The sequence below is a fragment of the Vulpes lagopus genome, chromosome X, assembly GCF_018345385.1.
Source record: "Vulpes lagopus strain Blue_001 chromosome X, ASM1834538v1, whole genome shotgun sequence".
Lineage (NCBI taxonomy): Eukaryota > Metazoa > Chordata > Mammalia > Carnivora > Canidae > Vulpes > Vulpes lagopus.
In genome coordinates, this window is record NC_054848.1 from 44332641 (window position 1) to 44348622 (window position 15982).

The following is a 15982-nucleotide window of genomic DNA, read 5'->3' on the forward strand; positions in this document are numbered from 1 at the left end:
TAAGTAGGATTCTCTGCAATGCTCCTAATCTGTCCTTTAGACATTCTTTATTAATGCCTGGCTATGATCAAAGAAACAGAAAACCCTTCCCCCCTCTTTCCATCCCTCCATGTTTGCCTTAAAAATGTTAGTTTTATTCACATCAATTTCACTTGATTTGTTAGTTCTATGAAGATTTACTTATCAGTAACAGCCCCAATTTGCCTCAGGTTTTCTATTTCATTATTGACTGAGTTCATACCATACCAAATTCCTGAAGGCAGAGAATAAACTTAGAATAAACACCCCTGAATTAGCACTAGCACATGCTTACAATTTTCTGCCTATTGTTTTTATACTTCAATGACAGATTGATTGTAGAAAAAATTGTTAGGTCACACTTTTTTCCTTGATGATTTTGTAGTTTTGCTTTGCCAAAATGTATCTTTCAAACCCCAGCATTCTACTGATGCCTGGTGGGACAAGCCTCTGATATTAATATTCTTTTGGAATGTAGTTTAGGGATCCCTGGGTGGCGCAGCGGTTTGGCGCCTGCCTTTGGCCCAGGGCGCGATCCTGGAGACCTGGGATGGAATCCCACGTTGGGCTCCCGGTGCATGGAGCCTGCTTCTCCCTCTGCCTGTGTCTCTGCCTCTCTCTCTCTGTGTGTGACTATCATAAATAAAAAAAAAATTTTTTTTAAAAAGGAATGTAGTTTAGAGCTGGATTTGCGTATTTATTTTAGACTTTAAAAAACGACTGGAAATAGACTTAAAAATCATCTTTGGATCATTTCCGCTTCCACCTATGGTCCTGAAGAAAGAGCTTGTTGCAGTCCTATTACCTCACAGAGGAAAACCAAAATCTGGGTAAAGGCAGGGAGAGGGGGAACCAGACCTTGCTTGAAGGCATCAGAGAACGTCTTCTCTGTCCAGCACATCAGGGTACAGGAATCTGGAGAGTAGGGAAGCTGTGCAGGGGAATGCAACAATCTTGTGCTCCTTTTCTCCCTCAGGGAGAAGGCCTGAAGGCCGCACTACCCTGAGTGACAGGGCATCATTCTATAGACAAAGCAGCCACTAAGTGAGAGAAGACAGCAGCTCCTCAGAAAACTCATGGGGCTAGGGAGACAAAACTTGGAGTCCAACTTACAAAGCAGTCAATATTTGAGAAGTCAAGACCTTAAGAAGAAGAAAAGCAGCCAGACGTGATGCCTGCATTGGGTAGTTTTCTCCCTGGAGGCATTTGTCTGTACCAAAGCTGCATAGGGCATGCGACTATGAAGCTGAGCAGGCAGCTGTTAAAAGTCTCAACAGATTTCTCAGCAGTCCCAGGGTATAGGGAAGTAAAAAAGATGAGTGCAGAACTTACCAGCGCCCTCAGGAACACCCCAGTTCCTGGGACCCCTGAAGTGCTACCATCTGGCAGGGGGGAATACCTGAGGTAGTCTAAATCATATAAAGCCCTGAGCACCTGTGAGTCAGCTCAGCCACTGTCTGGATTGATGTCATTGCCTCTACACTGGAGGCTTGCCAGGGAGAAGGTGAAACTTCTATGGAGGGACAAGCATCAACTTTTCCATAAAGAATGCCTGACACTTCATTAAACCACCAGACATATCAAAAACCAGATGAGGAGAAAGAGGAAGAGAAAAACATCCCCAGAATACCCCCAATGGCATACTTATTAGATGTGGGCTGTGAAATCATTATGATTAATATGTTCAAGACTATGGATGACAAACTTGAGATTTCATCGGAACGCTAGAATTTCAAAATCAATCAAATGGATACACTGAAAAATAGAAAGCTAGAAAATACAATTGCTGACATTACGAATTCTACAGTTGAGTGTAACAGCATATCGGAACCAGCAGAATGGAGGGAGAAGAGAGAGAAAAGTTCAGGGAAAGGGCAAGCAGAAGGCCGACAGGTGCATAGGTTTGTCCGTGGGACCTCAGAGACACAACTCGTGCATAGAAGGAAAAGGACAGGCGATGGTTTAAGCAGCAGCTTTTACCTATGGCGCCCTTGCTGGATACTGGACACTCTGTCTGGGCTCTGCAATCATTATCCAGAGACAGACTTAGGTATCCCTTCTAGAGGGCTGCCTCTGGCCCTCAAGAGACACTTCTGCCTCCTGATCCAAAGCCCTAAAAGTTTTTTGTTGTTATACAAACATATGTAGAGTGTGAAATGGTCACTTTCATCATTTTAAATGTACGACTTAGTGGCATTAGTTAGGTTCACAGTCTTGTGCAACTGTCACCACTCTTGTCAAACTTGTTACTACTGAAACAGATACTGGGTGCACATTGATCAATAACCCCCTCTCTACTCTTCCCACCTAGTCCGTGGTATCCTCTACCCTACTTTCAACCTCTATCATTTTGCCTCTTTTACACATTCCAAATCTGTAAAAGCCTAAGATATGTGTCTGCTTGTGTCTGGGTTATTTCACTTAGTATAATGTTTTCAAGGTTGACCATCTTGTAGCATGTATCCTAAAGACACTTTAAAGGTTAGAAATAACAAGATTTCCATCTGCCTTTGGGTTGGCAAGAAAGATTTGGAACTGACCTTTGGTATCCCACTGTAGGCATGTGCATAAGTCACTGCACGCCTTTTCAGGCACACCTCCGATAATTTAGGGGTGAGTTTAGGCAAAGATCGAGTAAGAGTCCCCTTCCCTGACAACTCTGCCAGTCAAAGATGTATTGTTGGAATAAGTGAGTGAGTGAGATGTTCTCAATTCTGTGAGACAGAAAAGAATTAAAAGGGGTTTTCATCACAGAACCTTCATTCTCTATTCAAGATGAAATAAGGAATTATCGAGACTGGTTTCTGAGACATCTGATGGTCAGGTTTCTTTTCTTAGTGGATGAATTACTTCAAGATCAGAGCAGAGAAACTGTACGCTCTTTTCTAACTCTTCATCAAAGGAACTCAGCCATCTCCTATGGGAAAGAAAACAAACATTGTTTTTTCCCAGGTTCGGGGTTTGGGACACAACCTGTTCACTGTCTCTCTCACATCAGGTGACTCTCTTCTGATATGCATCCAACATAATTGACAGAGACAGCACCCAGCCACCACACTACTCCTCCTTTCTCATTTGGGTATCTGACAGGGTTTGCTTCATCTATTGCAAGACAGATTTTATAACCAATAGGCAGGCATGGAACCATCAAGAGGATAATAATAGAATTGATAATGGTAAGGCATCCTCCTGTGCCCTTGCTCTTACTCGCCTACAAGGATCTACTGTGAGCAGGTATGTATCTTACCTTCAGTGCCTTGATTTTCTAGGAAGGGTCGAGTAAGTATACAATACGTTTTCAGAGAAAAGAGGAAACGTCACATGTCAACAGGTGAGTCTGCAGGATTATGATGTCTCAGTCGAGTTTCTCATGGCATATGAAAACATTGGTAGAAATTTAATGGAATATTTTTAAAACATCCAAAGACTAGGTCCTGAGTTGCTTTAATAAGGGGAATTTCTGGGGATCCCTGGGTGGCTCAGCGGTTTGGCACCTGCCTTTGGCCCAGGGCGCGATCCTGGAGTCCCGGGATGGAGTCCCGCATCGGGCTCCCGGCATGGAGCCTGCTTCTCCCTCCTCCTGTGTCTCTGCCTCTCTCTCTCTCTCTCTCTCTCTCTCTCTCTCTCTGTGTGTGTGTGTGTGTGTGTCTATCATGAATAATAAATAAATAAATAAATCTTTAAAAAAAATAAGGGGAATTTCCCTCTCCCCAGTACTCTTCAGAACAGACTCACACAACAAGAACTCGTCAGTCTACAAATAGCATTGAGCCACACGCATCTATCTAACTAGAAAATAGAGTGTTCGGTTGGCAGGATCCTCATCTCAGGAAACACAAGTCTGAAAGGATGGGCATTAAGGACAGAGGAGAACTGAGTCACAACCCTCTGGCATGGGGTAAAACTCGGTAGGGGGAGCAAAGCTGACATAAAAAAAGAACAATTCTTTGCTTTTGTGAATGGCAACCTATTACTGGCATGAAGTGGAGTGTGGGGTGTAAGAGAAAGGCCTTCCAGGAACTTTCTTTCATGTTCCGGCAGGACACCGGCAGGCCTCTGACATCATGACAGAGGCACGTGGAACCAAATGCACATCAGATGCATTCTTTGTAATTATGGTGGGATGTGCTGGCAACAGGACCAGTGTGGCAGCTACCTCTGAGTATGGTAGGATTGCTAAGACTCTAAGACAGTTTCCCTAGCAGCGTGGCAGGCCTCGAACTCTTCCTGTGTCAGTGCACGGCTGAGTTCACGTGACCCCACATATCACCTTTGATCAGGCTGTGCAGAATGGGCAGCAGGGATAGTGTGGGATAGTGTATTAGTTTACAAGAGCTGCCACAACAAAATGTCACCTGCTGGGTGGCTTTAGGAACAAAAGTTTATTTTCTCACAGTTCCAGAGTTAGGAGGTTCCAAGATCAAGGTACCCATATGGCTCACGTTCCCCTGAAGCCTCGCTCCTTGCCTTGCACATGGACACCCTCTTAGATGCCTCTTCACATATCGTCCTTCTGTGTTCACACACCCCTGTTTTTTTGTTTTTGTTTTTGGTTTTTTTTGCGTGTGCCCTAATCTCCTCTTCTCAGAAGGACGCCAGACAGATTGGAGTAGGGGCCACCCTAACAGCTTCATTTTAACCCAATCCCGTATTCAAAAGCCCAATCTTTGGGATGCCTGGGTGGTTCAGAGGTTGAGTGTCTGCCTTCGGCTCAGGGCATGATCCCATGTCCCATGTCCTGGGATGGAGTCCCACATCGGGCTCCCTGTGGGGAGCCTGCTTCTCCCTCTGCCTGTGTCTCTGCCTCTCTCTCTCTCATGTCTCTCATGAATAAATAAATAAAAATCTTTAGAAAACAAAAACAAAAGCCCAATCTTCAAGTACAGTCATATTCTGAGGTCCTGGGGGTAAACGTTTTAATATAGGAATTTGGAGGGCACACAACTTAGCCCAAAACAGGCAGGATCAGCGCTGAGACACCCTGTCAGCCCCATTTGTGCCACCATCTTCCATCATCAGAGAAGTGGCCAGAATTCAAAGTGTGTCCCTTCCCCTGTTTATGTTTCCCTTAGTTAATGTAGTAAGTCAGAGGTCGAACGATGATCCAGGATAGAAGGAAAGTAATGTGCCATAGAGGCAATAATCAGAACCCCAAACAAGCCACTCCACCCCTTCTCTAGGAGTCTGTGGTCCCTCATGAATAACAAGGAGATTGATGCTGGTTACCTGTGTCATAGGATTATTGGAAGAACAGAACATGGTGGCAGTTATGAAAGTGCCTGGAGGGATCCCTGGGTGGCGCAGCGGTTTGGCGCCTGCCTTTGGCCCAGGGCGCGATCCTGGAGACCCGGGATCGAATCCCACGTCAGGCTCCCGGTGCATGGAGCCTGCTTCTCCCTCTGCCTGTGTCTCTGCCTCTCTCTCTATCTCTCTGTGACTATCATAAATAAATAAAAATTAAAAAAAAAAAAAGAAAGTGCCTGGAAACAGTTTGTGGCTAATCTTCGTGAATTTATCCCCTTCCGTGCATATTCAATCCTTACCATGGAGCGTGTTTTTGATCCTAGGAGCCTTGCCTCTCCTTCTCACTGCATTTGTTGATCTCTGGCCCAACAGTCTTTCCTACCAATGTCCTATTGTAAGAAAAACTGGTTTTGTTTAAAAATGCATCCTGCCCGATCCCAGTGCAGTCATGGCTATCCCATTCCCCTTTGCCGGGTGATGGTACGTCCAGCCTCCTCTACACCTAATGGTGGTGGCCATGTGACCCAGCTCTGCCCACGGAACTCGATGGGCCATATGTAGGTGTCTTCTGTGGAAGATTCTGTTTCTTGAGAAGAAGGACATATGTGCAGTGGGATGTTAATTAAGTCATCAGAAAGAAGGAAATCCTGCCATTTGTGACAGGGATTTAGAGCTAGAGCCTTCTTCTGATCTAGTCTGCATATTTTGGCAAGTGTGAGGCAGAGGCAGTGTTGCAGTTTTCTCTTGGGAGGCACAGACTGGTTGGCTCTCTCTCTTTTTATAATGCCAGCATGGGGCGCCGGCGCCCTTTGAGGCTTAAAATTGAGATATTTTAATTCTATGTACCCTTCTCTTCTTTATGTATTACATGGAATTCTTCTCTGATGAGCAACTTCCCTCATCCACTCTTTGGGAACCAGCGTTACACTTCATATGCCAAACATGGGATGATTGTTTCATTATTTGCCTCTGCTCACCCAATTTCAAAATAATGAATTTACGTCCCAGCATTTAATAATGGTGACTATGAGGTCTTTGTTTCTTTAGAGTCACTATGGACTCAATGTTTAATCACAGAGATGTGTTTAGGTCCATCTTAGTTATTATTCTTGCTGACACTCAGTTTGTCCCTAAGTGATGCAGACTCCATCTGAATCTGCCTACACAGGGGCAAGCACACAGCAGGTGCTTAGTAAATGTGTGCTGAAAGTATGTCAAACAACTGAGTGAGGTGTATTGATAGCATACTTGATTGTTTTGTCATAACATTACAGTACTGTGCCCGCCCCCTCCAGCAGATGTTTGAAGCTGACATGACCCCTTTGCTCTCTTTGGTGTTTTTCGAGAAGTGCTACCCTAGGATCAGAAAATTGATCACTCACTCTTCTTCATTGGAAATTTCTACTTTGATGGGGGCGTGGTCAAGGACAAGTGACCTCAACTCATGGATCTGATTATCTTTTGGCTTCCAAAATTCATTTCCTCACATGGCCATTAAGCCTCGCTCACACTGTTTTCTCCGTGCTCACCTGTGCCATCATCTGCTATTGCTGTAATTCCCAGAACCTTGCAGAGCACAGATTTCTTCTTTCCCTAACACAGCTCCTCCTTATTACCGTCCCAGCACTCCTATGGAAGTAGTTTGTCAGCAAATCAACAAATGTCTTTATTCTGCTTCTTCATCTCAGTGGCTTTTCCAGTTATGGCTGTGCATGTTGAAGGCTGAGTGTTTGACCTTGGTCACGTCAAAGGCCCTTTGGTGACCAGCCTCCGTTTCCTCAAACTTCAACTTTCCAATTTCTAACATGGGGCTAAGAGCTAGCTTGCTCTCCTGTGTCTGTGTGAAATGAGTTCCACAGAAGATTGCTAGAACATTATAAATCATACAACGTCTGGTTGTGTGAATTTTTGGTACCCACAATTACTTGAATACAGGCTGCATATAAGAAGTGTTGGATTAAATGTGGGGGAATTAGACAACACCTTCAACCTATCCCAGTACTCTTAGAGACGGCAGTAATACTTACACATGAATCACTGGATTATAGCCAGGATTCAGTTGGCCATCGTGTTAGCATATAGGGATCCTTTTTTCTCCTTTTAACCCCCAGATTTGACTACCTTCTGGGAGGGCTACTCCAGCAGTTGGCTATTGGGCAACTCAGTTCTAGCTAAGTTTAATTACCCATAATTTATTATTTGTTTTTTTATTGATATAATTGACATTTTTCTGTTTTTATTGCAATATAATTGACATATTATTTTGCATAACCTTAAGGTGGGCATATTTCCTTGAGCATGTTTTATTTTATATTTATGTATATTTATGTATATATATATATATGCACTCATAGATTCTTGATTAGTGTTAACCAATATCACCATGATGTCCCATAATTATATTTACTATATGTATGCTTCCTTGAATTTTACTGCAGCATTTTCGTACTCATAAAATTGAGCAATGTTGAGTATAAATCTCTGTGTTTGGAGTTTTTCACATTCCCCTTAATTGTGTGCAAATTTTTCTAAATGTAACAGGATTACCTCATCAGCTTTGGTTTTGTACTTCTGTTCATTGGATGAATAACTTCTCAGAGTGTATGGTGTGGACAGTGCAGGCAATTGGGAATGCCTTAGAATGGAAATACATTTTTCCCAATTTAACTTTAAAATTAGGCTATTTTCTCTGTGCATACCCCCAGGCTTGGCTATCAGGCACTTCAATCATGATTGATGTTGCTTTGCCACATTTTACTGTAGTATTAGTGTTTGAGGAATAATGAAGCTGCTAAAATATTTTGTAATTTCAGACTCTGTGGTTCTTTGTACCTGCCATGCCTCCTTGCACCTAGCACCCCAGTGTGACCATGTGAATATGGATTCATCTCCACATATCTAAGGAATATGACAGATTGGTTAAAGAAATTTAACAGAGTAAATAGTTTGAAATGCCAGGCCTTGAACTTGAACCTCAACTTTTTTCACACTTCTACTAGTCAGTGTTCAGTTGCTGTTAATAGAAAACATTCTATGTTAATAGTACAGGGATTAATTGGGGAGTTAGAGGCTTTTAAATATTGTCTTTCTAGGGCCTGGAGATTTTAGTCTATTCGTGGAGTCTCAGAACGATGATTGCATACATCAGAATTGGCCCCCAATATGAGTTGTCATTGTTGCCACAGTTGAGGAGTGTGGAAATAAGTATATTTTCAGTAAAACTTTTGGCTTTAGGCATAGTGCTTTTAGTTGCCTACCTGGAGGCAGGAAAGTCTACCCGAGTTGTTATCCTAGGGAAGATACTTCTTCAGCTGGATGCATACCTCCAAATCAAGCCTGCCTTACTCCACAATTCTCTACATTTAAATTGGCTTTAAAGTAAATCTGATCACTGTTCATCAGATTGACAGAAGGTAAAATGTATTGGGAACCGTGGTAGCAAAAACTATAGGAAATGGAGACTTAAACTTTGCATTTTCTTTAGTATAGAGAGGTAAAATTTTTAACAGAAATCAAAGATATCCTGAGAGAACCAATATAAGGCATCCAACACAGTCTTCTTAACCCTGTGTTCATTAGCCCCTTGATATTTTCCTGTTCTCCTTTTAGCCCATCTCATACTACTATTCCTCATTCCTGGATGAAACTTAAAATTTAGCTTGTGTTCTAGGCTGCTCAATGATGCTAGATGTATATTGGGGAAAAAGGAAAATCTCCAAACCTGGAGTACTATATTATGTTTTTCAGTCTAAACTGCTTTTGTTTAATTGGAATTCTTAAAACAATAATTCTACTACTCCCAAGTCAGCCACCTCACCTATACTCCAAAAATCTATTCTATATCTTGCCCCATTCCTCATTTTTCTTATTACAATCTTCCCTCAGAATCTCCACAGGGTTATCTCTTACTTCAGGAAGAAAACATTAGTCTTAATAAAAGAATGCAACTGAATTATCCTTTCCTTTTTAAATTCATCCATATTTCCATTGTCTTCAGATGATCCTAAGGCTTTATCCACTTCCTCCATTTGTGATTTATACCCATCAAATCTTCTGATTCCTTTCTTAATATATAATAGATGCTACAAGTCAGTATGGCCTTAGAATCTTTTTTTTTCCTTAGAATCTTTTTGTCCATATCTGAACACCACTATTAATAAAGTTCACTAGTAAAGAGTGGACTCACTATTTACTAGCTATGTAACCTTGAATAATTCACTCAGCCTCTCTAAACATTCATTTTTTATCTGTAATAGAGAGTGATTTAAGATTATCTTCTTCACAGAGTGGTAGGGAAAAATGAAATGAGAGAATCTATAGAAAATAATTGAAATATGACCTGCCACTAAAAAACACTCAACAAAAGTGAGTGATCATCTAGTTATACTAGATGTAGTTTAACTGTAATGTACTGGATGAGAACATGGAGAGCTTATGAAAAAAATCTGTTTTCTCTAATCATATTGGTGTTGATAGTACTGAGGTTACTATATGTATAAATGGGGTAAGTAAAATGAGTATTTTATTTTTTAATTGTATTATCCCTGTTATCATTGACAACCAGTATTCTTGGTTTAATAGAAATGTGTAGGGCAGCCCAGGTGGCTCAGCAGTTTAACGCCGCCTTCAACCCAGGGCCTGATCCTGGAGACCCGGGATCGAGTCCCACATCAGGCTCCCTGCATGGAGCCTGCTTCTCCCTCTGCCTGTGTCTCTGCCCTCTCTCTCTCTCTCTCTCTCTCTCTCTCTCTCTCTCTCTCTCTCTCTTGCTCTCTGTCTCTCATGAATAAATAAATAAACAAAATCTTTAAAAAAGAAATGTGTAAAATAGGTCTGATATACATTGTCATACAAGATAATAAACTAATTAGTATATTAAGAAAGATTGTTTAAAACACATCAAGTATATGTAAATCCAATAATTCATAATTATTCTTTTGAAATATCCTTATTTATTATCTGTGAAGGATTATAGGCACTCAAATTATTTTGAAAACTCTCAAAGAGAAATAATCACTTCCCTGTGTTTCCTTTACAATTTATACCTCAAAGTAACACAATTGCTGAAGGAAGATGGTTTTAAAGCTATATTCCAGTTAATAAGAAATGACAGAAGTGTATGATCACAATTTTGCAATCCCTAATGATATAATGTTTCTACACAATCATCATTAATTTCTTTTTTTTTTGTTTTTTTTTAAGATTTTATTTATTCATGAGAGACACACAGAGAGAGAGAGAGAGGCAGAGACACAGGCAGAGGGAGATGCAGGCTCCATGCAGGGAGACCGACGTGGGACTTGTTCCTGGGTCTCCAGGATCACTCCCTGGGCTGAAGGCGGCACTAAACTGCTGAGCCACCAGGGCTGCCCTCATCATTAATTTCTGCTAAGTGTAAAATGAGTCACAAACTGATCTTATATGCCTCTTTGCTAAAATGCTAAAAACTGGCACCTATAGTGCAAGCTCATAGATCCAGTTATTGATATACAGGAAATAGAGAAAATATTCTAAACTATACTATAAAGATACAATCAACAAACTCAAGAATGTAGAAAACTCTACAAGTCTCAACATCCATTTTCTTCAATGAATAAATGACATGAAAAAAGGGAGGATAGGTTGGGAACCTGTAGATTGAAACTTAAAAGAGGTATCAAAAAAGCTGGGTAAAATTGAACTCTAGTGTTTGAGTATACATTAGTGTGATAAAACTATACAGGAAATAATGAATAAATCATAAATGTCAGGATAGTGGTTACACTTATGGAGAGAGGGAGTGGGTTGTGACTGGACAGGGTATTGAAAAGCCTTATGGGTTGGCCAGCAAATTTCTTATCATTGGTTTGTGTGGTGGCTACAAGTATGTTTCCCTTCTAAATCAATAAACAATAATTTTGTGTTATGCAATTTTCTATATTTGTGCTATATTTCACAAAAAAATAAGGAGAAACAATTAGGCAATGGCCAGATACTGCCTGCACTTAAAACAACAACAACAACAACAACAAAAGAATACTCCACAAGAAATCTTTGGTGAAGACAATTATCTCACTTATTGATGAACTCTTTCAAAGTTCTAGGCAGATAAACTTGAGACATTCACCCTATCACACAAACCAAATAAATTTTGTCCAAGATTAGTTTCCATGAATAAACCCTTGTTAATGTTTCTCTCTCTTGGATGGACCTGCCTCCCACTGAGCCCCAAGAATGATGACTTGTGAAGCTATCCTCTCACTATTTCTCATTTCTTCTTTAAGGTTTTAGAGGTGAATCATCCTCTGTTCTCTGATAGAGATATTACTAAGTAGTAGTCATGTTAACATTCTCATGATCAGTGCAATTGACCCAGGTGAAGGAAACATCCCAGGTCTGTCCTGCTTCCTTGCTAGTCCTAACCTTATGTAAACACAACTGCCTAAACCTTGCTTGACAAGTTCTCCCAGACATTTTATTAAGTCTATCATAGGTGTACAGAATGCCCAAGGAAGGCTCTAGCACATGTATATTGTCCAAGGGTCTCTGCACATTTAACCTCTCAGTTCTTCCAATTCGTTGTGATTAAGTGTGCACACTCTATGTGACAACAAATAATTAAGCCATTACCAGAGGCAAAAAGAATGAAGGGTTTGATATTTAATGGCTTTGGAACAACACAGAACTAGTAAAATAGTGGCAGGCACAGGCCAAACCATAAAGGGTCCAAGTCTGTTAGACATAGGACATTTTTTTCTACTCCTAAAGTCTGGAGAACAAAATGGTTAAGTTATAAATCAGTAACCAGTTTTTAAAGTATTTGAACCTGTTGGATTTATTTAATATCCAACTGTATGATCTTATCTTGCACTAGCAAACTGTATTTTCCCAAGATTTTTTTTTTTACTTCAGTTCTATCTAAATTAAGATAATCTACAGACTAGCTCTTCTAGGCTTTGGCTCAAATGTTATAAACTCTGTCTGAGGGTGAGATTCTATTGATTAGTGTCTATGGACTTTGTTCATCTCAGAGGTCTTAATTAGTTCAATTAGGCTGATATCCATAGCCCCCTGTTATTACCACTAACTGAGGAAGGTTCCAACATGATACTGATTTGTTCTTAGACAAATTCAGTACCAGCAACATAGGCGGTGAGTAGGGTTCCAAGCCTTCAAGATGTGGCAAGAAAGCCTATGGACCCAGGGTGTACTCTGGAGAGGTGGAGAGGTGCTTGTGAGTGGGGCAGGTATGCTCAGAATACAGTTGGTTAGAATCCAAGTGATTTGAGTCCAGGGCTTGCCTGTGTGAACCATCACAGCATTCTAGGGTAGCCATTGGTCAGGGAACTGCAGAAAAGCTCTAAGTTGGGCAGCTTCGCTGGAACGAGGTTTTCCTTCGGCATTCCTTCCACACACACAGCCACAGTGCTTCACGTGAAAACAAGCTATGACCCCACCCTTACACCACAGAAGCCATCACAGCAAGATGGTTGTGGGGGTCCTCTGGAAGATGGAAAATCAAAAAGTTTCTGGGTTTCGAATTGAGTGGTCTTAAGTCTCATTTCCTGGGTTCAGCTGCATCTTCATGTATTTCACGAGTGCTTCTCTACTAATTTCTTCCTTTGGTTGCTGGGTTTCTGGATAGTTAACCCATCTCCTGCCTCCATTTTTGTTCAATAGCAATTCTCGCTTTTTTACTTGGATCTTGGGGTAGAATTGTAAATCAGGTGTGCCAGTCTAGGCCTGATCATTACATTGTCAAATTGCTCTCCCAAATCGTGTGAACAAAAATGAATGGAAAATTTCGTTTTACAAATCCTACTTTTATACTTGGCCCATGGCTGAGCACTAAGGAGGCCTAGCGTACGGATGGCAGCGAGGGGTCAATCCACGCCCCGCGTTGGGTCGGCGGTGGAGGAGTCGGAAGTGGTTGGGGTTTGGGGGAGGAGATCCGCTCACACACAGGAGGAGAGGGTTGATCCGCCATATCTGCTGCTGCTGCTGCCGCAGTTGCGAATGCAGTGTTGGGAGTTAGCTGCCGCGGGCGCTGCCACTAAGGTTCGTGTAGCTCCCCCTTGGCCCTTCACTCTAGCAGCCTTACCCCCCTGCGGCGTAGCGCGCTCTTTCTGGCGTGTTAACCCCGCTCCCTCCCCGCCGCCCATCAGGTCCTCTGACCATGGATCCCGGCAGCAGCAGCAGCGACTCGGCGCCCGACTGCTGGGACCAGGTGGACATGGAAGCCCCGGGTTCGGCCCCGAGCGGAGACCGAGCTTCCTCGGCCGTGGCCGAGGCTCAGCGGGAGCATCTCAGCTCGGCCTTCAGCCGTCAGCTCAACGTCAACGCCAAACCCTTCGTGCCTAACGTACACGCCGCGGAGTTCGTGCCGTCCTTTCTGCGGAGCCCGGCTCAGCCGCAGACCCCCCCGGCCGACAGCACCAGCATCGATGAAACCTGCACCGACGCAGGCGACCCTCAAGGTAAAAGGCTGGGACGGGGGGCACCTGTGGAACATTCCAAAGAGGAACAGTTAGTGTTGCGTGAAGGTTCCAATTCAGCCGTTACCATGGAACTTTCAGAACCTGTTGTAGAAAATGGAGAGGTGGAGATGATCCTAGAAGAGTCATGGGAGCACGATAAAGAAGTAAGTGAAGCTGAACCAGGGGGTAGTTCCTTGGGAGATTCGGGTCCCCCAGAAGAAAGTGGCCAGGAAATGATGGAGAAAGAGGAAATGAGAAAATCTAAATCTGTGGTGGTGCCCTCAGGTGCTCCTAAAAAAGAACACGTAAATGTGGTATTCATTGGGCATGTAGATGCTGGAAAGTCAACCATTGGAGGACAAATAATGTTTTTGACAGGAATGGTTGACAAAAGGACACTTGAGAAATATGAGAGAGAAGCTAAAGAAAAAAACAGAGAAACTTGGTATTTGTCCTGGGCCTTAGATACAAACCAGGAAGAACGAGACAAGGGTAAAACAGTAGAAGTGGGTCGTGCCTATTTTGAAACAGAAAAGAAACATTTCACCATTTTAGATGCTCCTGGCCACAAGAGTTTTGTCCCAAATATGATCGGTGGTGCTTCTCAAGCTGATCTGGCTGTACTGGTGATCTCTGCCAGGAAAGGAGAATTTGAAACTGGATTTGAGAAAGGTGGACAGACAAGAGAACATGCGATGTTGGCAAAAACAGCAGGGGTAAAACATTTAGTAGTGCTTATTAATAAGATGGATGACCCCACAGTTAATTGGAGCAGCGAGAGATATGAAGAATGTAAAGAAAAACTGGTGCCCTTTTTGAAAAAAGTTGGCTTTAGTCCCAAAAAGGACATCCACTTTATGCCCTGCTCAGGGCTTACTGGGGCAAATATTAAAGAGCAATCTGATTTTTGCCCATGGTACACTGGATTACCATTTATTCCATATTTGGATAATATGCCAAACTTCAACAGATCAATTGATGGACCAATTAGGCTGCCAATTGTGGATAAGTACAAGGATATGGGCACTGTGGTCCTGGGAAAGCTGGAATCAGGATCCATTTTTAAGGGCCAGCAGCTTGTGATGATGCCGAACAAGCACAATGTGGAAGTTCTTGGAATTCTTTCTGATGATGCTGAAACTGATTATGTAGCCCCAGGAGAAAACCTTAAAATCAGACTGAAGGGAATTGAAGAAGAGGAGATTCTTCCAGGTTTCATACTGTGTGACCCTAATAATCTGTGCCATTCTGGACGCACGTTTGATGTTCAGATAGTGATTATTGAACACAAGTCCATCATCTGTCCGGGCTATAATGCGGTGCTGCACATTCATACTTGTATTGAGGAAGTTGAGATAACGGCCTTAATCTCCTTAGTAGACAAAAAATCAGGAGAGAAAAGTAAGACACGGCCCCGCTTTGTGAAACAAGATCAAGTGTGCATTGCCCGTTTAAGGACAGCAGGAACTATCTGCCTTGAAACGTTCAAAGATTTTCCTCAGATGGGTCGTTTTACTTTAAGAGATGAGGGTAAGACCATTGCCATTGGAAAAGTTCTGAAACTGGTCCCAGAGAAAGACTAAGCAGTGTTCTTGATGGCCCTGCCCAATACTGTGAGGATTGACTACAAAAGTTCACCACCTTCTCTTACTGCCCATTGACAGACTTCTCTTCATATTTTGCAGAGAAAATTCACAGCAAAAATCCATGTTTTGTCAGCTTTCTCATGTTGAGATTTCAGTTATGTCACTGTTGAATTTACCCACAACTTTCCTCCTCCTATGCCATTTTGCTTCCTTGGACAGAACCAGTAATAGCTTTGTAAGTGATGTGGGTGTAATTGTCTTTAACAATGAAAAATTAATATATTTTTTAATTTTTCATTTTCCCTTAGGATAGAGGACCCTTGTTCCACGCAGATCAATCAGAGTGTGTTGGTGTGTGTGTACATGTTAAAAAGACAACTAACATGTCAATAAAATATTCCATTTGAAACTCTTACCAGTATCCGAAATGCTTCTGAATATTTTTTAAAATTTGTACATAATAGTTCTCAATTAGCTTTTCTACTTAAGTAATTGATACATGTCATTACTCAGGCTTTTAAAGACTGTCCTCCACTCACTGTTTTAAACGAGGCATTTACAAACAGTGCACAGGTTTGTGTTAAAGGAAAATTTTTCGTTTGGAAAAAAATCTTTTGGAGGGCTCTTCCCAATGAGCTTTCTTTTCTCTGTCCAATTCAAATCAATAAAGGAGCTCCT

At 42.0% G+C, this 15982-nt stretch overlaps 1 protein-coding gene across 2 annotated transcripts; it reads left to right on the top strand.

Moving 5' to 3' along the window:
- Nucleotides 1-13160: 13160 nt before the first annotated feature.
- GSPT2 (G1 to S phase transition 2) lies at nucleotides 13161-15719 on the top strand. 2 transcript variants are annotated; one of them, XM_041742128.1, is made up of 2 exons: nucleotides 13161-13299; nucleotides 13407-15719. In XM_041742128.1, exon 2 carries the CDS (start codon nucleotides 13418-13420, stop codon nucleotides 15299-15301), a length of 1884 nt encoding a protein of 627 aa, XP_041598062.1. In that variant the 5' UTR covers nucleotides 13161-13299; nucleotides 13407-13417; the 3' UTR covers nucleotides 15302-15719. The 2 variants fall into 2 exon arrangements, with proteins under 2 accessions (XP_041598062.1, XP_041598063.1); XM_041742129.1 differs by lacking the exon at nucleotides 13161-13299 and having other exon boundaries at nucleotides 13306-13718; nucleotides 13818-15719.
- The last annotated feature ends 263 nt before the right edge of the window (nucleotides 15720-15982 follow it).

Coding starts and splice junctions, on each gene's coding strand:
- GSPT2 (XM_041742128.1), top strand. CDS start 13,418: ATGGATCCCGGCAGCAGCAGCAGCGACTCGGCGCCCGACTGCTGGGAC.